The sequence below is a fragment of the Lepidochelys kempii genome, chromosome 9, assembly GCF_965140285.1.
Source record: "Lepidochelys kempii isolate rLepKem1 chromosome 9, rLepKem1.hap1, whole genome shotgun sequence".
NCBI lineage: Eukaryota > Metazoa > Chordata > Testudines > Cheloniidae > Lepidochelys > Lepidochelys kempii.
Window position 1 is genome coordinate 6,081,302 of NC_136388.1, and position 22,479 is coordinate 6,103,780.

Below are 22,479 nucleotides of genomic sequence, written 5' to 3' on the forward strand. Positions count from 1 at the left end.
CCAGCACTGCAGAGCCCAGTAGCACAGCTCACAAGACTCAGCAGCGATAGTGCGGCCAGCTCTGAGGATCTAAGGCTATGTCTACACTACAGAGCTGACCGTGGCACAGCTATACCACTGCAGCCGTGACGCTGTAAGGTCTCCTGTGTAGCTGCTCTCTCCCGCCAGCATAATTAAACCACTCCTAACGAGCGGCAGTAGCTATGTTGGCAGGAGGGCATCTCCCGCTGACATAGCGCTGCCCACACCGGCACTTCTGTCAGTCAGGGGGGGTCTTTTTTCCCCCCAACGCTGACCAAAAAGAAGTTTTACCAATAAAAGTGCTAGTGTAGACAAAACCTTAGCCGCTCTTCCACTTGCATCCCTTCATTAGCGACTACCACTGGGAGCCCAGAACTAAGGCTTTGTCTACACTAGCCCTTTCGTCAGTCAGCGGTGTGAAAAAAACACCCCCGGACTGACACAAGCCCCAGTGTGAACAGTGTTATGTCAGAGGGAGAGGCTCTCCTGCCGACATAGCTACTGCTGCTCGTTGGGGGTGGTTTAATTATGCCGGCGGGAGAGCTATCCTACCGCCATAGAGACCTTCCAGCGGTACAGCTGTGCGGTCTGTAGTGTAGACATAGCCTGAGTCAGCCCTTCTCCCCATGCACTCTGCGCTGCTCTCTCCTTTGTACTCTGTTCTGGGTGCAGAAAGCCAAAAGCTGAGGAGAGGAAGATGAGGCATCGAGGGGTAAAAATATATATGTATATCGCACTTGACTTGAAGATGCATTATACTGTTAGCTCTCACACGTGAACTGAAGGGGCTGGGGTGCTGTCTCTTCAAGATTCATCCTTTCTCCTGAGTGTTCATTAGGCACTGAAGATAGACTGTTTTTTGTTAACATCTGTTTATCTAAAAACTCCTTCCCCTCTCAAATGCTCAACTTTCATGCTTGCTTCTTGTTGTGTCATCATTTCACTAGTTGTCCAGGCACCATAGAACCTTCCAGCCTAGACAGGACCTGAACATCTCATTTAAAAAAATGAATGGAAAAGAAATCCCTTTTATCTTTAAAAACCACCCAGACCTCTTATCCATCAGGAGGCAGACAAAGCCAGGAGGCCATTTTTTTCCAGTTGCAAGCCTCCTCTAATGGAGGAGTGTGTATGGGCATGCCACACGCTGTGTATACATGTGCATAGAGGCCCTGCCTGAGGACTCATCCAGAAATCATTAAATCCTTGCAGCAATTCTACTGCTGGGTGATCTCTGCAACCTGCACCCTTGGGATGGGTTCCTGGAATGGGGGATCCTTCCAACCAGACACTTCTTCCTGTGGTATAGTTGTCAGGGTGCACGCATAGCAGCCACCTACCAGTGCTAATGGTTACAGCCATCCCATCAGCCCCATTATTTGTTGTGAGCTTGGTAAAATAATGAGCAGCCTCTGGCCTGTCCCCTCCCTACACAGCTGAATAGAAGTGGCTGGTTGTTTGAGGTCATCAACAGTGGAAACCTGCAGCTGACCAGCTCTGTCCTTGTCCTGTAATTACAGAGAACACCACCACATGGTTTTAGAGAATAGGAGGAAAACATGACCTAACGATGAGGTAGTACAATCACGACATTGCCAGAGCCATGAGAGTGTGAGGCTGCACTCGGCAGCTCTGCGCTGCCCACCGAGTCCCAGTTCTGTCTTATTGTTAACTTCAGGAGTCAAGGAGGTGGGTGAGACGGAGACACTTGTGCCACCTGTATGTAAAACACAAACATCTCTTTGCATGGTGAGTTACATGTTGGCTGTTTGGTGGCAATGCAATCTGCAGGCAGCCAGCTCTCGCCTTGCTAGCTGGAGATGCTTTACAAACAGGCCTAAAGACGGTGCTTACCTCAATTTCATTTAACAGGTCACTCTCTGCGTTGCTGCACTTTTTCTGGGTCTGGTAGATCTGGAGCTCTGTGTCTTTCTTCACATAGCGGCTCTCCATGTCTGTCTTGGCCTTCATCTCTTGAAGCTGATCTTTGAGGTATGCAATCATCTCGTTCCGGTTCTGAGGAATAGGCGGGAGGGAGGGGCATATGGGGGGGGGGGCACAAAAGCAAGCTTCAAAATGCAAGTCACCTCCCCATTTCTTGTGCCCACTACTCCAGGTAAACTCACTTGTGTCCCACCTCACATGTTTCAAAATCATAGGGCTGAAGGCTTCACTCTCCCCCAGAGCGTTGTCCAAGTTCAACATGAGCTTCAAAGAGAAACCTAATTTTTAACCAACCGTATAGAAGGCAGCAAACAAAGAGGGAAGGGTGATTATCTATCTAGAGGTTGCAGTGACAGACAAGTCACCAGGACACCTGGCCTCTAGAGCCCTGATTCAGGAAGGTATTTAAGCACTTGCATAACTTTCAGTAGTTCCATTGATTTCAATGGCTTAACATGAGGCATACGCTTAAGTAGTTTCCTGAACTGGGGTCTATATCTGGCTCTGCCACAGACCCACTGTGTGAGCTTGGACAAGTCACAACCTCTGTACCTCGGTTTCCCATCTATAAAAAAAAATGACATCTCGGTTGTGAGAGTGCTATGGTTTAATTCTTTAGTTGCACAGCATATTGGGCTCCTTGCATGGGAGTTTTCATGTAACCTGAAAAACTAAACAATTGCAAAGCAAATTTAAGAACAGGTGAAAATTGACTCTTGCTCTGTTCATATGGGCCACTACTTCTTTGAAAGCTGATCAGGGCGCACAGTATAACTTTTGTTAAAAGGCACATGGTCGCTGGGTGAGTAAGGAGTGCTGAGGAAAAGTAGCAGGCTATGTGCTATCATCCCTTCCCTGCGCACTCTCACTACAATGGAGAGCTGAGATTTTCAGCTGCAAGTTGTGTCTGAGCGCGTCCCCTGGCAGAAGGGACTCCGGAGTTGAAAGGTACTGAGCTGACGTCTGTGGCTGAGTGTGTTTCAAGATGTTTGAACGCACTGGGGAATTGAAGAATGATTCAGTTTAGGATTGGGCTTTTTAGTTTTACTTGGTTTCTCGGAGTAACCCGTGAAGATTAGAAACGCAGGATCGTAACTAAAGGAGAATTCTCTTTAATATGAAAAGCACAAGACGTGCTAAGAATCAAAAGGTCATAACAGACTAGTTTGCAGTTACGTAAGACTGAGCTTAATGCATCTGGTTCTACTTCTTGTGCCACGTGCCTTTGATTACTCAACCAGATTCTTCCTGTTTGCTTGCTGTCATGTTACAGTGGATTCAACATTCATCAGGTGAAGCTGAAACACCGAAGTGCTGGTATTATTTAAGTGATTTGAAGGCTCCCATCTTGTCTCTCAAGCACCACCGCATTCCTTAACTGTGTAAACAGGGGAAGATCCCCCAGAAAACAGCTTGCTCCATAGCACTGTGTTTAAAGGCCAGTGCCGCATGAGTCATTTGAAGGGAGTCCCTTTTCAGAAGAGTTTGGAACACTCAAAGGGAAAGTGTGCGCGCACACCCTCCCATCAGATATAGCGAGGGAAAGCAAACTGTGATATAAGGCTCAAGATAATTAGGGCCCTTGGCTGAGGTTTGTGTGTGTGTTAAAGTCATGCATCCATAATTGTTTTAAGGTTTCTCAGGCCAAAGATCATTTTACAGCCCAAATGCTGTCATATGACTTGAGACAAATGACTTTATAACAAGCAGAGACAGGACCTATTTATGCTCCATAATATACCAAACTTATCTGGTAATGGCTTGTATTTTCTTCCGTATGAAACAATGCAGCTGGTGGGGGCGTTGTTGTGCTTCCAGCAGACAGAAGGGGGAGCTTGTCACATAGCTGCATTATCAGTGGCTTTCAACCTTTTTTCCTTTTGCAGACCCCTAAAACATTTGGAATGGAAGTCCAGCTCAAACCCTTCCACTGATAGCAACTGCAGCAGGATCACACAGAGAGTGGGGTTCACTATGGTAAGCAGCCCTCAAACCATTTTAAGGCCTTATGGATTAAAACCGACACATTGAATTGAAACACATACTTGCCCCACTGTAATTATATACACATTCTAACTACTCTTCTATAGAACAGGACTATACCAAAAAGGGCTGAAGTTTGAAACATGCCATGGATCAGGCTTTCCTTGAAGATTAGGGTCATTCTATGGTTTGAAAGAAACTTGTTTTGATTTACCAAAGAGACAGCCCTGCGAAAATGGCCAACACAGCCCAACAAAGTCAATAATAGCCTGTCCATTGACTTAAATGAGCTCTGGACAGGGCCCATGCTGAGCATGCATAGTAGGAAATTTCCTTAACTCTATACAGGTGTATACGTAAATAGAGGAATACTGTGCTTGTGTGTGCCATTATTTAAATGCATACTTGTTTTAAGGAAATTGCAAACTCCTAAAGCAAAGCCAGCAGAGCTTGTGAAGTCTGTAAGACACGTCAGTCTGGATCGTTTCTTTTCCTTTTTAAAAAGCATTAGGAAATTAAATCCAAGAAATGGTTAAGGTAACATTAAGGCTATAACCATAAGGAATGAGGAGTTGCAGAACAGGGGACAGAGCTTTCTCAGGGTCCAGACCAAGATTGTGGCGTGAACTCCCATAGGAACTAAGGACCATCACAAACCTCACCACCTTCCACTCCAAGTTCGAGGCAAGTTACCATGACCTGGCTGCTCTATGGTAAACACATGGGGGTGGGGGTTGTGAAAATTTCTGAAACAAACTACTACACTGCACACACTTCTCTTCCCTGCAAGAGGATGAGAGAACAAACGTGACAAATGTTGGTCATGCTACTTTGGGCACTTTCTAGTACTGCATTAATATTAAGGTGCTGAGCATGGTATAAGAACCTATACAGAAAAGAATGAATAAAAGCTAAGTACCCAATCAAAATGTTAACCTACTCTCCTGCACACAAAACATTATATTATTGTTTTTCTGCTAAAGGTATGTAGTCTACTATATTACTGATTGCTGCAAAATGTATACCGTAAAATCTACAGGATGTGTAAATAGCGCTGCTGGAACTTAAAAGTTTTCATTGCCTGACTTTTGGATACTGACTGTGCAACCTTAAGGTTACATAAGCACAGTTTTTGGCATTCAATAATTAATCGTCATAATCTGTATAGAATATCACCACTTCATCAATGAAAAATTAAAAAAAAAAAGCTACAAAATATAAGTGACCACTGCAGCAGCTATAGCTAAATGAATAAATCTTATTCCTAGAGCTGAACTAAAGTTATTAATGATGCCGGTGCACAAAGAAAAGGGAAAGAACAAAAAGAGCCTTGTTAATTTCAGCTCTATTAGAAATACAGGTGAATGAGGAATCAATGTTTGCCAAAAGGACAAAATCAGTGGGGAAGAATATTTGAGACTCATTACAGAGAATTAGGAGAGAAAAACAGCAAAATAGCCCTGTGAGTTATTAATTAGTGTCTTGTTAAGAGCTAACACAGCTCAAAAGAAGAACATACAAGGAACACACTCAGAACAATGAATTTTGTTTTCTAAATCCATGATTGTACCTGCTTGCTTCTGTTTTCTCTTTCACACTCAGTCCAAAGACTGGAGACTGCCAGGGGGGGCTTTAGGCCCTACCTCCATCTATTGTCGCTGCTCAAAATGTTCCATAATCAATATGCTTTTTTTTTAATTAGTTGGCAATGTGCCAAATCATTAAAGTCTCAGTTAAAGCTGCCTGTCAGAAATTCATCAATGAAATGAATTGAAATCATTCTCCCAGGAGACCTAATCAGAGCAGGTCATTTTTTAGCAATGGGAGGAAAGCAGGATTTGAAAGTAGCTTCAGCTTGATTTGTTATCAAGGATCAAGCTATAAGGAAACCCAGGAAGAGGACTTTAAACTGGAAAGAAAATGACTGCAGGCCACACTTTGTGAGGCTGATCGCAAAGACGGAAGGGAGGTACTCAAAGATCAGAAGGTAAAGGCTGAAAAACAGAGGATCATCACCTACACCAAACGCAAAAAAGTTTAACAAAGCTGAGGCCAAAGAAGCTCCAGCGGGTGATGCGCTTTTCCTAGCGCTGGAAAGAGCTGTGGAAACTACATTAAAACAGAACAGCATGCATAAGTTGGGCTTCTAGAGCACTGACTTTGGCACCAGCTCTGCTCCTTATGTTGGTAGAGTGCATGGAGAGCATTACCCGATGGGGGTCCTGAATCGGAATGGGAGGAGACAACATGTGCTAAGAAATGGACAAAATATAATCTTCAGGTGACTGCCACACTGCCTGAGGCCAAATGAAACAACTAATTTATTTCTTTTAACTGCCAAACAGAGGTCAACATTTCTTTTAAGCTGTTCCGTTTTCCCCCTTAGGGCCTGGATATAGGCTTGAGTCCCAGTTTCAGCAACAGAAAAGAAATATCTATTCTATAAAAATTCTATATCTAGAAATATCTATCTTTTGCAGACTAGTCTCTGACCTCAGATTCCTTTAGACGTAGTGCCAAACTGAAGACACTGAAATCCTCTAGAAAAGTAATCCTCACTCTCCATTTCTCCTGGAAAACCTTTGACCTCCTGTGTCTGTCCTTCCTTGGTTCACTACCTACCTTGTAACCATTTGTTCCTTCAATATTGCCTTCAGTGGTTCCTCCTTTCTACAAGGTTCACCTGGGTTCTTTTTGTCGCCTCCTTTTCTTCCTCCTACACTTATTTATTTCATCTGCCCCCATTTGTCTCTTCTAGCACCTCTATGTTGATGACTCTCAAATCTACTTTTCACTTCAACATTTCTTCCTGTCTCATTGATATCACGTTTGAAGTTTCTGCTGTTTCCCCATACTGTACACAGTTATATCTGAGCTCCTCGTCTTTCCTCCCAAACCTTCTCTTCTCCTATACCAATACCATCCTTGTCAGACTTGCAACCATGGGGGCATTTTTCAATGGCTCTTGCTCTTCCATGCGCATCTAGGCTCTCACCAAGTCCTGCTGCTTCTTCCTCTTCAACTTTTATAAAAAGAAGCCCTTCCTCAATGCGCTTTCAACTTCAAATGTTCTTCCACAACCAAGTAATCTCCTGGATCAACTACTGCTAAGTCCTCCCCTCTGGACTCCCTGTTTTCCATCTCGCTCACCTCTAGTCCATCAAGAATACTGTCGATAAAATGACCCTCATTTGCCACTCAACCAGATCACTCTTTTATACAGATTCTCTGCTACCTCCTCCTCACAGTGTCAGATTCTTGTCCTTGCCTTCAAGGCCCTGCATGGCTCTGCCTCTATCTCTCTGGTTTCTTTTCGCACACCCCTCACTCCATCAGTGTGCAGCAGCATCACTCCCTTCATTTCCTTCTCACTCTCTCCTCTTCATGCTTTCTCCCTTATGCCTGGATCAACCCTTTATCACAGAATATTATGTCCCCACCATCTTCATTAACTCCTTCCTTAGAACCTACTTATTCTACTAGGCCTTCAAATACTAATCTCTGTGATTATTATGCCATCCCGATCCCAATTAACACCATCCTCTGGGTTTCCCACTGCATTCAGATCTGATCTGTGTCTCTCTTAGATTGTAAACTTCCTGAGGAAGAGACTATTATAGCTCTACAGCACTGATTGGTGCTTTAACAGTAATTAACGATCATTCAACACCCAGAACACTGATGATGTAGCTATACTCGCTCTTGTTTTCTTTATATTTTTCCTGCCTGCCCCCAAATGAGAGAATGTTACATGTGTGCTCACACCCTTTCATCGGACACTGTGAACCTCCCTAGGAAGGAGAGGTCCCAGTCTGGGCATGCTCAGTAAAACATTTCCTCTTTAGCATGCTGCCCATCTCAAATATTCTTACCTGAAGTTCTAAATCCTTTTCTTTCTTGACATCTTGTAGCTGTTTCTGGAGGGACTTTATCTCCTTCCTTCCTTCCTCCTCCCTAGAGGAAAAAGCAAGAGGGAAAACCTACATTCCTTGAACACAGAATGAGAAAGTAGGGTTAGCTTTCCCCAGGAAGGGAACTTCCTCCCTTCTGATGCAGTGTTGCAGCTTACAAAACACAGCCCTGCTCCTCCTGCTTGCCCTGAGAGCTTGTAGGTTGGAAAGCTCCCCAGGACTTTGCAGTACCATAGGGTGAGCCATCTTTCCTTGGTTGGTTGGCAAATAGGCAATTTTCTGTCCATTTTAAGCTTCAGGGAGGCTATGTATCTGAAAGTCAAACTGGGATGTGATTGTAGAGCTGATGACATGGTAAATAAATCCACAGTGCAGTGATGTGTGCATAGCTCACGTACCACTGCTGAGCCAGACAGGTGGGACTGATTGGGAGAATGAAGCAAGAAATGTAGAATTCTTCCAACAGAAGCCTGTACAGATTCCACAAAGACTTGATTTATTTGGTTGAGAGGATGGAGGAAAGAATCTTACTATTTGGGGACAGCTTTTATACTAAAATCCCACAAATTTCAATGTAGGGTCATGTCCCTAATCACTGCCCATTTCCAGATTACACGGGCTTTAGTTTTTCTATAAGACTATTTTTGTTAAGGGTGAACTGAAAAGTATATTTTAAAAAACAAACCTGTTCAAATTCTCAAATCAGTAAGGGGAGATGTATGGACACCAAAATTGACAAAGATGTTTACATTTTAAAACAAAATCACGGTCGTCTTTGGTGCAGGCATACATTCTGTTGTTGATGGGCAATTTGAATTTTTTTTTATTTGCACAAGCTTCCCACTTTCCCTTCACAAAAGAAGAAAAAAACAGAATCTGTGCCTTAACATGTATAGCCGGTAGCTTTCCAGCTTGTGTTACCGTGGCCCTTGTCACTCCGATTTTTTCCTAAGGTTTTATGCTTATAATCTAATATCCACACAGGGCCATGGGTGCATATGGCACTTTATTCATTAAGCAATTTGGCAAGTCCCTGCCCTGAAGAGCTTACACTCCAACATACATTCCATAAGACTACTTTTAGACGCACACGTTGACAGTTAAAAATCAAACTTAGATTTCTCTGTAGATGTCCAGAAATCCGGGGGGTTCAGGGCTTTTGTATATACTGTAATAAATAATCTCTTTGTAACATTCCCTAGTCCTCTTTAATATAGTACTGTTTCAAACAGCACTACCTTAAAGCGCACTAAGGAACCCTTAGTGTCTACACAGACCGATTGATCCACAACATATTGGTGCGCTTTAGAAATCACACCTCTTTAGTCCACATTACTAAGGGTTTAGACAAACCCTTAGATACATGTAACCATTTCTGGGGTTTATTGGTGTTGGGATGTTTTTATCGATTGGACAAAACCAAAAACCAGAAGCCATGTTCTACTGGAAGACATATAGGGCTCACTCCAAAAAAGCGCAAAGGAAGGTGAACCCTTAGCACTGATTAGACACATCTAATGGGTGGAGAATAAACTGAGATGCCATTTTCAGGTGTAGTAATTTGTCCATTTTCTGCTTGAAATATCTGATGGTTATTCCACAGACAATCACCACTCATTTTAATTCTGCCCACTGCATGGGGAAGCAGAATAGATCCCTCTAGTTTTAGATAGGGGACAACTGTTGTATGCAGCAAGTATCCATTTGAGGAAATTAGACACTTCACACGTAGGCCTCTTCTGCACTGGGGATTTGCCTTGATCACAGCTGTTGGTGACCACCACTGTAGCTGCTTAAAGCCACGGTGTGCACGACTGGTGCTTACATTTGCTTGAAATCAAGGTAAGCTTCACCCATGCAAATCGCAGCATTGCCTCCTGTTTGCTACACAGAGCAAAGTGGCCTTAAAACAGTGGAAAATGCTGGTGGTGAATTCCCATCATGTGAGAGCTGCCAGCTTGGCTGATACACCTGGGATTGAACTGAGGACCTCCAGAGCCAAAAAGCACGACCTACAGCTTGAGCTAAAGCTCTGTACTTGGGGCTGTAACAGACTCCTATTTGCTGAAGATCGCTACAGAGGGGAACCTGTAACACACTCACCAGTGGATTACACTTATTCATAGATACCAAGGTCAGAAGGGACCATTATGATCATCTAGTCCGACCTCCTGCACAATGCAGGCCACAGAACCCCATCCACCCACTCCTGCGAAAAACCTCTCACCTATGTCTGAGCTACTGAAGTCCTCAAATTGTGGTTTAAAGACTTCAAGGAGCAGAGAATCCTCCAGCAAGTGACCCGTGCCCCATGCTACAGAGGAAGGCGAAAAACCTCCAGGGCCTCTTCCAGTCTGCCCTGGAGGAAAATTCCTTCCTGACCCCAAATATGGGGATCAGCTAAACCCTGAGCATGTGGGCAAGATTCACCAGCCAGATACCCAGGAAAGAATTTTCTGTAGTAACTCAGATCCCACCCCATCTAACATCCCATCACAGGCCATTGGGCCTATTTACCATGAATATTTAAAGATCAATTAATTGCCAAAATCATGTTATCCCATCATACCATCTCCTCCATAAACTTATCGAGTTTAATCTTAAAGACAGATCTTTTGCCCCCACTGCTTCCCTTGGAAGGCTATTCCAAAACTTCACTCCTCTGATGGTTAGAAACCTTCGTCTAATTTCAAGTCTAAACTTCCCAATGACCAGTTTATATCCATTTGTTCTTGTGTCCACATTGGTACTGAGCTTAAATAATTCCTCTTCCTCTCCGGTATTTATCCCTCTGATATATTTATAGAGAGCAATCATATCTCTCCTCAACCTTCTTTTAGTTAGGCTAAACAAGCCAAGCTCCTTGAGTCTCCTTTCATAAGACAGGTTTTCCATTCCTCGGATCATCCTAGTAGCCCTTCTCTGTACCTGTTCCAGTTTGAATTCATCCTTCTTAAACATGGGAGACCAGAACTGCACATGGTATTCCAGGTGAGGTCTCACCAGTGCCTTGTATAACGGTACTAAAACCTCCTCATCCCTACTGGAAATACCTCTCCTGATGCACCCCAAGACCGCATTAGCTTTTTTCACAGCCATATCACATTGGCGGCTCATAGTCATCCTATGATCAACCAATACTTCAAGGTCCTTCTCCTCATCTGTTACTTCTAATTGATGCATCCCCAGTTTATAACTAAAATTCTTGTTATTAATCCCTAAATGCATAACCTTACACTTCTCACTATTAAATTTCATCCTATTACTATTACTCCAGTTTGCAAGGTCATCCAAATCTTCCTGTATGATTTCCCGGTCCTTCTCTAAATTGGCAAAACCTCCCAGCTTTGTATCATTTGCAAACTTTATTAGCACACTCCCACTTTTTGTGCCAAGGTCAGTAATGAAAAGATTAAATAAGACTGGTCCCAAAACTGATCCCTGAGGAACTCTACTGGTAACCTCCCTCCAACCTGACAGTTCACCTTTCAGTAGGACCTGCTGTAGTCTCCCTGTTAACCGATTCCTTATCCACCTTTCAATTTTCATATTGATCCCCATCTTTTCCAATTTAACTAATAATTCCCCATGTGGCGCGGTATCAAACGCCTTACTGAAATCTTGGTAAATTAGATCCACTGTGTTTCCTTTGTCTAAAAAATCTGTTACTTTCTCAAAGAAGGAGATCAGGTTGGTTTGGCACGATCTACCTTTTGTAAAACCATGTTGTATTTTGTCCCATTTACCATTGACTTCAATGTCCTTAACTACTTTCTCCTTCAAAATTTTTTCCACAACCTTGCATACCACAGATGTGAAACTAACAGGCCTGTAGTTACCCGGATCACGTTTTTTTCCTTTCTTAAAAATAGGAACTATGTTAGCAATTCTCCAATCATACGGTACAACCCCTGAGTTTACAGATTCATTAAAAGTTCTTGCTAATGGGCTTGCAATTTTGTGTGCCAATTCCTTGTCTAAGGTAACTCTCTGCTGATGGAGGCAGCTCTGCCATCTCTGTGCTCCCAATCCCCAGTAGCATAAGAGGAGGCAGGGGGCATGTCAGTAGCATTCTGGTGGCAGGACATGGGCAGGAGGGGGCATTCTCACTGTAGACAGGGCAGTAGGCCCAGAAGTGACTTCTCTCCCTAAATATAATGTAGTAAATGTTTATGAAGTACACAGCAATGCTCAGATGGAAAAAGCTGTGTTCTCTTGTATACTGTAAGTGAGAACATGTACTCGGGAGCAGTGGTGATTGAAGCTGGGAAAATGCCTAACACAACCCTAACCTGATGATGGTGGTGTAGAAGTTAAACTTCTTCTCCTCTTCTCTCTGCACAGCTTGCAACAGGCTCTGAAACGTTCCTGAAGTCTGCATTTCCTGCAAAGTGTCTGCAATCACATCGCTCGCATACTGCCTGCCGACAAGAACGAGGAACACAACAGCAGCTTAGACAAAGATGTTATTTTCTGGCAATTCAATGCCTGGCTCAAACATACAGACCCTGTTATTGTTCACTGCTAAAAAAGTTACAGTAACGTAATGTCCTGCTTCTCTTCTGTTCAGGTTCTTACACCAAATCCAAGGCTTTTCGTCGACACTACAAAGTTTTGCTGGCATAGCTATAATGGCTAGGAGTGCGAAAAAAATCACTCCCCTTACCCATGCCAGCAAAACCTTTGGTGTAGACAGAGTTAGGTTTCCCACTATAACTCCCACTTGTGCATCTGGAATATTGTGTAGAATGGTGGAGGAGTTACGTTTATGCCTTAAGAACATACAGTGTGGTTGAGTTATCATTTAACTTTTATATTACAGTAGCACTAAGAGGCCCCACTCAAGATGGAAACCCATTGTGCTAGGTGCTGTACAGAAATTTACACAAACGTGGTCCCTGCCCTGAAGAGCTTACAATTTACCAGCATGTAGAATTTCCTGATGAATATGTGATTACATTCTCAGTGGCAATTTTGCATTCATTTGGGAATTTTTTTGCACTGAATTTCCTTGAACTCATTCATTTGACTTTGCTGCTTAATTATACAGGCCAAGATTTTCTAATATATGCACCTAATGTTAGACTCCTTAAATCAATGAGCTGCTATGTGCTCAGCACTCTTTCAAATCAAGCCATCTAATTAGGAGCCTAAAATATGGGCTATCATCATCTTCCCTTTTTTAAGAAAATCTTGGCCTTGGTGTTCATTAGCTGTTCTGTAAAGCAGGATCGAGTGCACAGTAGTAACAGTGCTACAGTGACATCAGATGAGACATTAATTGACTGAGCTCAAGAGACAATGCTCAGCCTGTTAAACTAATTTCACTAATAAACTAATATTTGCTAGAGAAACCTTGATTCCAAACATTCAAACACCAGTACTGGATGGCTCCAGGGATGAATTATTGAAAGGTCATCAGTTTGGATTCTATTAAAGTGACCAAAAGTCATTAACGCTAGGCCATACTTTGCAAACCTTTGAGAAATTAGTTGGTAGTGTCAGTCCATTCCCTGATGGATAGGTATCCTAGTTCCCAAACCACAGTAAATGGCCTCCTTGCTGTCAGTCTAAGCAGAAGCCAGGGTCTTGAAGACTAAACTCCCTATTCCGTCCAGGTTAGGGTTGAAGTACATTAGCAAGGAGGAGAAGGGAAGCGTATACTGCTGCTATCTGTTCTGGAGAGAAATGAAGGACTTCACAGTCTTCAGGTCTGTCATCTGCCAGCTCTCATTAAAAGCCACAGTCCTCTCTGATCACTCACCTATCAGCTTGAACTTTTCTGAGGTTATCGGAGGACACAGCACTCTGTTTTGCAGCCCTACTAAAAAGATGATTGGCCCTTTTTAGATCTCCACTTGTCTCCTGCAGCTGCTGCCCCAGTTCTGTGAACTTCAGTGACTCAGAGGGAACTGTTGGCCTGTTCTCTGACTTTGCTGACATGAGCTGTTGAAACTTAACCCCCAACTCCTTCTGGCTCTTGGTGATTTCACTAATTTCTTGGGCATCAATCTACAAGGGAACAAAAGAGATTTATGTGCATAAGGGACAGAAGAGAAATGAAAAACTCTGCAATGTTATGTAACAGAAGAGGAAAAAGTTGATTAAACAGTAAACTAGATTAGAATCATGCCTACAGCCATTGATAGAGTGTATTAAATTACACACCAAAGAGACGGGAGTCTGATATCCAAAATAATGCAATCTTTACTTAGTTATAATGTATGCTTGATTTTTGCAAAGACCTTTATCCCTCCTTAACTTTAAGCACAGGAGCATAGGCCCATTGAGGTCAATGGGACTATTCAAAGTGTGTAAAATTAAGCATGTGCAAAGGCTGGTGCAGGACAAGGACCAAGGTGAAGACTGAGGAGAGAGGAAGGGTCACCCTGTTGTCTATTTCTCATTTAATTGCCACCAGCATCACCTAGAGCTTGCCTGCCTGCCTTATTTCTATATCAATCACTGTGCGTTGTGCTGCCTTCTTAATAGAAGTGTAAGTGCTGGGTGAATGTGTTTGTTTAGCGGTTTTGTGTGGTGGAGTAAATACAACAAGAATCAGCAGGGGAAATTCAAAATATTGGCCGCTACCTTCGTAACAAGCTATATGGAAACATTTTGGATATTTTAGGGCAGCCTAAGGTGTGAGTTGGAAAACAAACAGAGATCCCCTGCTGATGTAAATTATCATAGCTCCATTGAGTTAGGGCAGTCAACCAGCTGAGGTGTGTATGTGTATTTGTGTGAATAGGTATATAAATTGTATACACTAAATGTATACAGACAGGTGCAAATAAAAAAAATTACTTTAAATTAACAATATTAAAATAGCTTGAATCTCAATCTCTTAAGTGACTGAACTCCAGAAAAACCTGAGCGTGGCAAAGAAACTGCTTTAATGTAATGTAGTATCTACAGGCACTTTGACAGGTACCTTAAAATCCCTGGGATAGTTCAATTACTAAAGGATGGAGAATTTGTAAAGTGCATGAGGTGCCTTTTGTTCAGTCAGCTAGAAGTTTATTTTTGTGGCACAGTGTAGGAGGCAACTGCACTAAATTCAGCAAATGGAAACACTCCATTCGTCTGGGGGGACACATGAAATGGAGCAGTGCACCCTAGTCATTGATTGAGAAAGTTAATGAATTATCAGCTGACACTGTGATTAGTGTTATATAAAATGTCATAACTATGATTGACTTCTACAGCTGCAATAGCATGCCTAAGTGCTAGGCAGAAGATAGGGTCCCTTGAAATGAAACTGACAATTTACAATTGAAAAATAGAGGATGGGATACAGTGACAAAATCACAGAGCAATGGAATTAGCACATAGCTGTTCTCTATATTGGGCGTGACTTTCATTGACACTATCACAAACTGAACGTGTGTGTCAGGAGGAGAAAACCCCCTAGAATCCTTAGGAATGTGTTTTCTCTGTGAGCGTTCACTGCTAATACATCAGAAGCTTTCCTCACGCTATTCAGTGAATGAGAATTCATATCTGGGAACAGGTGGATCTAGTCCATAGATCTCTTTTCAGGGAAGGAGTGCCCTCTACTGTATGGCTTAAGCATTAGTCAGGCTCTGAATCTAGTACACACTTCAGATTCTGAGTATTCTTTAAAAAGAAAAGGAGGACCTGTGGCACCTTAGAGACTAACAAATTTATTTGAACATAAGCTTTCATGAGCTACAGCTCCTTCAATGCATCTGATGAAGTGAGCTGTAGCTCACGAAAGCTTATGCTCAAATAAATATGGTAGTCTCTAAGGTGCCACAAGTCCTCCTTTTCTTTTTGCGGATACAGACTAACACGGCTGCTACTCTGAAACCTGAGTATTCTCTGTCACCATATAATAGACTTCTTGTTCTTGAAAACAGATAAGAGACAAAGGACTGCTATACAAAATTAAATTTTACTTTACTCTTCCTCTTTCTTTCTCTGCTGATACTTTAGGCATAGTGAGTAGAATAAAAAGAAGCCGCATTACACCAGATAAACTAAGTTCCAGTAGTTTATGCCACCTCAGTCATAATGCTTCAATTATTTCGAGTTCCTTACTCATAAGGAAAAGTTTCATAACTGCTCAGCCTGGAAATTGGCTGCTGCCTTCAGTAAACGTTCAGATTCTTGAGGTGATAGCAGATATGAAAACTATTTGCCTCTCAAGGTGGTTAGGCCCACTCTTGTGTCCTATCACCTCATTCGCCACTGTACCATCCCCTGCAACTGCCTCCTTCTCCAAAAACATCTCGGCACTTCCAGTAGGCTGCCTCTAATGCATGGAACACCCCTCTGAGCTGCCCTCTCTTTCAAATCTCCCCTCAAGACCCACTTATGCTGTGATGCCTAATATGAAATCAGCCAGTTAATGTCTCTAGATTGAGGGGCAGTTGGTTAGTTATAGATCTAGGGTGGAATTTTCAAAAATGTTCAGTGTTGGCCCAACTCTGTTCCCCCTAAAGTCAATGGGAGTTTCATGAGTGACCTCTGTGGGAGTAGAATTACATCAGAATTGAGTGTTTTTGAAAATCCTGTTCTTTGCTTTTTAAAAAGAGAATGCATATAGGTATATACAACTTAGCTATGCTTGATCGTTTTCCTTTCCCTACTCCTTTGCATCTTGACTTTTATCTTAGATTGTAAGTTCTTTGGCATAGGAATCATGTTTTTGTTTATGTTCGTGCAGTGCCTAGCTGAATGGGACCCCAATCCTTATTAGGGCCTCTGCGTGCTACTGAAATATAAGTATTAAAATCAGTCTACAGCTGAACAAGATGATGCATTTATAATAGCCATACTGGGTCAGACCAAAGGTCCATCTAGCCCAGTATCCTGTCTTCTGACAGTGGCCAGTGCCAGGTGCCCCAGAGGCAATGAACAGAACAGGTAGTCATCAAGTGATCCATTCCCTGTCGTCCTTTCCCAGCTTCTGGCAAACAGAATGTTCCTTCTCTCACGGGCTGTGGGGCACTTTACAATGAAAATATATCAACATTTATTTTTAAGAGGAGTCAAAAGAAGGTAAGAAGTTGTAGCATAAAGACAGGAAGGAAAATCAGAGAATTTAAAAAAATTGAGGCACCTACATTGCTGATGTCTGTCCTGCCTTCATAGGAAACTGGCATAATATATCCAAGAATAGCAAGCTGATCAAGACAGTCCTCCAGCACAGCACAGATTTGCACAGCTTCCAGAGGGGAGAATATTTCCATCTTTTTATTTGCCATGTTCTTGCTAAAAGGAACAAGCACAGCATGTGACGACAATGAGAGACAGCGTGGAGTTCGTAACAGCAGTTTAAGTAATAGTAGATACTTAAATGGCCTTAAATCTGCAGCCTTTCATCTCTTTTCTATTTTTTGCATAGCCTATCTTGCACTCATTACCCCAAAAATCATGCTCCCCTAAGGGCTGCATTTGAACATAGTGGGAGCCTTAACTCACATTAACAAAATAGTTTCACAGCCACCCTCATCTTAGTTATGTTTGGGCAGCCTGAATCCTACAGCGCAATGCTCCAAATTGGGTCAAGTGGCCTGGCCCCCCCCAGCTCAGATTGGAGCATTTAGTACTGAGATTTGTAGACTCCCTATCCATATTCAAAATGAAGGTGCCTGCTAGCTATGTTGAACTCCATAGGCTGCACTTTTGCCAACTTATGCTTTAAACTGTTCCTCATCATTACCTGGAATATTTTTGGATCATCCCATTGACCTTAATACGAGCTGCTGGGAACTCAGCACTTTTTGAAAATCAGGGCAAGAGCCTACGTATGGACTGAGGAAATTAACTTTCACCTCCTATTTTTGAAATCTTGAACAAGTTTATTTCAATTCAAATGGAAAAAGTATGTTCATATACAAATCAGCATTCCCATGCCACGTTTGCAAATCAAACAACACAGCATTAGACTACACTGAAGCTAAATGGAAATTGACCAGCCTATTTTCTTTGTCCAAGCTGAGCAAAATACATAAGTAAACATCACCATAAACAGTGAGAAAAGTATGTTAGTAGCTTGAAAAGTAGAGATTTCAGTTTTGACTTTGTCATCTAAACTGTAACATAGGTAAAGACATTTTTATTGTACATACACAGGATTTTTAATCATACTATCCCTTTTAACAATAAAACAGGAGGAATGTGTCTTAGATTTAGCTTTTTGCAGCCAGTGGGTTTTTTAAAAGGCAAAATAAACATGATTGTGCTGAGATTCTCATACAATTTAAACTATTAATTTGTGCAGGTTATTTTTAAAGAAAAAGGAACAAATGCCAGTCAAGATCTTATGCAAACTTTATTTTTGCTAAGTAAGTTTCCAGAATTATTATTTGGTATTTGAATAGAAGCTTCTGGTCCATGTTACAACCCTCTTTCCCACCCCCACAAACCCCCACCATGCATGCGCACACACACAAAAGAGATTGTGTTTGTACAGCAACCTAGCACAATAGGACCCTGATTCTGATTGGGCCTTCTGGGTATTACAATAAAGTCTAATAATAGAAGTCTCCACTAGTCCTTCTCTGTCTGCTGTTGGACTTGGGCCATGTTTAAAATCTCTTGAACAAACACTCAAAGTCTGCAGAACATTATAATCCCAGTCTGCAAGCACACTCTGGAAATGGATCAGACCTGTGATTAATAGGGTTGAGGCACTGTTATGCTCTATGAATTCTAAAGAGGTTTAGATTCAGCCATACTCTGTATCTGCACTGCAGTTAGAGTGAGTTACTTTCTTCAGCAACTTCCTGACTTGAAGAAACTGTAATAATTTAGTATTAGAATGTGAAATTAGTTTCAAATAGGCAGAAGATGAATATAATTTGTTAGCTCAGGCCTACCACATTTTCAGCGTCACAAAAGGTGGGGTACAGTAAAAGGACCCTCTATTTTTAATTTGTCTGTTTCTTGACATTCTGTTTCATGGAGTATGTTCCTTGAAGATATTAATCCTTTCCAGGAGGTTTAACTAGCTCCTGATGGCATCTTCAGTTTGACTCTACAGAATCATAGAACTGCAGGGCTAGAAGGGACCTCAAGAGGTCATTTAGTCCATCTCCCAGTATTGACGCAGGACCAACAATATCTAGACCAGCGGTTCTCAAACTAGGGGCGCCGCTTGTTTAGAGAAAGCATCTGGCAGGCCACGCCGGTTTGTTTACCTGCTGCATCTGCAGGTTCGGCCGATCTTGGCTCCCACTGGCTGTGGTTCGCCGTTCCAGGCCAATGGGGGCTGCAGAAAGCAGCATAGGCCAAGGGAAGCGCTGGCTGCCCTTCCTGCAGGTAAACAAACCAGTGTGGCCCGCCAGGGGCTTTCCTTGAACAAGTTTCCCTATTTTGAGAACCACTGATCTAGACCATCCTTGACAGGTGTTTGTCCAACATGTTCTTAAAAACCTCCAATGATGGGCATTCCACAACCTTCCTTGGAAGCCTATTCCAGAGCTTAACTTCCCTTAGAGTTAGAAAGTTGTTCCTAATATGTAACCTAAATATCCCTTGCTGCTCATTAAGTGGATGGCTTCTTATCCTACTTTCAGTGGACTTGGAGAACAATTGATCACAGTTCTCTTTATAACAATTCCTAATGTAGTTGAAGACTTATCAGGTCCCCCTTTGGTCATCTTTTTCTCAAGGCTAAACGTCCAGTTTTTTTAACCTTTCTGCATAGGTCAGGTTTTCTAAACTTTTAAGCATTTTTGTTGCTCTCCTCTGGACTCTCTCTAGTTTTTCCACATCTTTCCTAAAGTGTGGTGCCCAGAACTGGACACGCTACTCTAGCTGAAGCCTTACCAATGCCGAGAAGAGTGAAACAATTCTCTCTCATGTCTTAGCACGCTCCTGTTTATACACTTGTAATAGGCCATACCTTTCTAGCACCCCCTTGGGGAGAGGGTGGGCACTGCTGCTGCCTCTCAGTCTAGGCTCAGGCCTCCAGCTGTGCTGTTCAAGGCAAATTGCAGGAGAGAGGGGAGCTAAAGGAATCCAAACAAAAAGTCTGTTTGCTTGCACAGCCCACAAAAACCAGCGTCCTAGGCCTTTGAGAAGTCAAAGGAAAGTACCAGCCCTTCTCCTTTCTGAGAGGACCTGGGAAGCCAACCCATTTCCCCAGTCAGTTACCCCTGCTGCCAGGAAGCTCTGAGTTGCAGTCCTGCTTCTACAAAGTACCACCCTGCACTTTGTCTTTAGTGTTTTGACACAGCAGCCTCCTCATATGAAGCTCTGACCACCACCTTCTTCATTCATTTTTAGCCAAGTTTTGGTTTTTTAAATATCCTTCTACAGCAAGGCTTTTTTGCACTATTGCATTTCCCTGACATTCTCACTAGTCCCTGTAGGGAAAAATCTTTGATTCTGGGCTGACTCAATTTTTCATCCAGAAACTTACTTTCTATAGAATATTTTTCACAATGCCATACAACAGTGATCACCATCCCGTAGATCGCAATCAACTGGTCGATCCTGGAGCCTCTGCCAGTCGATTGCGATCTCCGGCCACTAAAAGTCTGGCAGCATAAGGGCTAAGACAGGCTCACTGTCTACCCTGGCCATGCACTGCTCCCGGAAGAGGTCAGCACACCCCTGAGGTCCCGAAGGGGAGGGGCAGAGGTCTCCGTGCGCTGCTCCTGCCTGCAAGCATTGCCCCCCACAAGTCCCATTGGCTGGGAACGGGGAACTGCGTGATGGGAGCTGCAGGGGTGGTGTTTGCAGGCAGGAGCAGCACACAGAGCTTCAGGGGCATGCATGCTAGTCATTTCTGAGAGTGGCGTGGGGCCGGGGCAGGCAGGGAGCCTGCCTTAGCCCCGCTGTGGCGCCGACTGGGAGCCGCCTGAAATAAGTACCGCCTGGCGGGAGCCTGCACCCCAGCCCTAAGCCCCCTCCTAGAGCCAGCACCCCATACCCCCTTCTGTACCCCAATCCCCTGCCCCAGGCTGAGCCCAGAGCCCCCTCTCACACTCCGAACCTCTTGGCCCTAGCCCAGAGCCTGCACCCTCTCCCGAACCTCAACTCCCTGCCACAGCCCGGGGAAAGTGAGTGAGGGTGGGGGAGAGTGAGTGATGGGGGGGATGGAGTGAGCAGGCCAGGGCTTTGGGGAAGGAATGGGGTAGATCTTGGGTTGCACTTAAATTCAAAAAGCGATCTTGTGCATAAAAATATTGGAGACCATGCCATAGAACATCATTAACAGGTTCCTTGGCTTTGCACACATTACACAGCCCATCTTTATTTCTTTTTAATACGTTTAACTTATTATTCAAGGCACAATGACCTGTTAGCCCTTTAAAAAGGACTATGTCATTTTTCCTAACATGACTGTGGAGCATGGTATTATCTTCAATTTTTGATCATACATTCTAAAACCTTAAGTCCTTTTTTCCCCCTTTAGTCCATAGTTCTTTCCATTCCTTCGCAAGCTCCTTTGTTACCACACTTTTGAATTCTTGTCTATTTAAAGGTATCTTAATATCTACCTCCTCATTTTTTCAGAGCTTATTTTGCTGCTTTGTCAGCCCTCTCATGTCCAGATATTCCGATATATACCAGAATCCATGCTATTGTTACACAGATACCTGCTTGCATTATTTCTGTAGTTAGGAACATTATTTCACTTATGTCATTTCTGCTTTCCAAATTCCGACTGTCATAATGCGTGACAGGTTCAAGTGCAGGTCAGTCGCACATCTTTTATCCAGGTTAGTGCCAACATTATCCTTATTAGTTCAGCCATCAGTGTGGTCACATAATTCAACAGTCTTTTAGATTTCTGGATTCCAAAACTAGGAACACAGAAGGCTGTTCCCACTCTACCCGTGCTGTCATCTTCTGATCCATCTGTATAGACTTTGCAAAGCTGGTCCCATTTTTCATAAATAACATTTCTGAATTTATTGGTCATAATAAGTGTTTTTTCCCTTTCCTTGTTTTTTCATGCAGTTCCAAATCCACAAATGGGGGAATAGCTGTTCAGCTGTGCTGCTGTAGTGCTTCAGGGTAGCCACTTACTAGAGACAGGAGAGGTTTTCCCATCACTGTAATAGTTAATCCACCTCCCCGAGACACTGTAGCTAGGTCGACAGAAGAAGTCTTCCATCGACCTAGCGCTGTCTACACCAAGGATTAGGTTGAGGGTTAACTACTTTGTGGATTTTTCACACCGCTGAGCAATGTAGCTGGGTCAACTTAACTTTTTAGTGTAGATCTGGCCTAAGAGTTGTTTTTGAGACTGAACCTAAAGCTTGGCATCCATAGTCTAAAACTGATCTGATCAATGCTCTGTACATCATTATCATCATCAATACCTTCTTTATCTGCACCCCATTTGTTTCCAGCTACGCTTTTGAGTAAGTTCATCCTACTTTTACACTTTTGTATGATATTGTCTGTGACCTGTACAATTTATTATCAAACACTACTCCTAGGACCACAACCTTTTGAACGATCTGAATTTTTTCACCGTAAAGAAATAAGTTCCAAACTTCTCTAATTTTCTTTCTGGTTAAAGGCATTCCCTTAATTTTTGCAAGTAAGAATTTAAATCCCCGATCATTTCCCCACTTAGAAATTCTTTGGAGTACCTCATTTGTCTTTTCCCATCTAATTTAAGTGTATT

The 22,479-nt window shown here is 42.9% G+C and overlaps 2 protein-coding genes across 8 annotated transcripts in view; one reads left to right on the forward strand and one right to left on the reverse strand.

Moving 5' to 3' along the window:
* LRCH3 (leucine rich repeats and calponin homology domain containing 3) overlaps positions 1-3,914 on the forward strand; it is a 121,702-nt gene extending 117,788 nt beyond the window's left edge. The window contains exon 21 of the mRNA XM_078854342.1: positions 3,852-3,914. Coding sequence (XP_078710468.1) covers positions 3,852-3,899 — 48 coding nt within the window. The 3' untranslated portion in view covers positions 3,900-3,914. The remainder of the gene's footprint in view (positions 1-3,851) is intronic.
* Positions 1-22,479, reverse strand: part of DRC9 (dynein regulatory complex subunit 9) — a 36,774-nt gene that overhangs the window by 7,211 nt on the left and 7,084 nt on the right. For 6 of the 7 annotated variants that reach the window (XM_073359123.2, XM_073359116.2, XM_073359120.2 and 3 more), the window contains 5 exons: positions 16,952-17,099; positions 13,624-13,871; positions 12,152-12,280; positions 7,821-7,902; positions 1,876-2,037 (listed from right to left, as the gene is read on the reverse strand). In XM_073359123.2, coding sequence (XP_073215224.1) covers positions 1,876-2,037; positions 7,821-7,902; positions 12,152-12,280; positions 13,624-13,871; positions 16,952-17,099 — 769 coding nt within the window. Of the gene's footprint in view, positions 1-1,875; positions 2,038-7,820; positions 7,903-12,151; positions 12,281-13,623; positions 13,872-16,951; positions 17,100-19,737; positions 19,757-22,479 lie in introns of those variants that run through there. The other variant, XM_073359122.1, reaches the window with a different exon arrangement.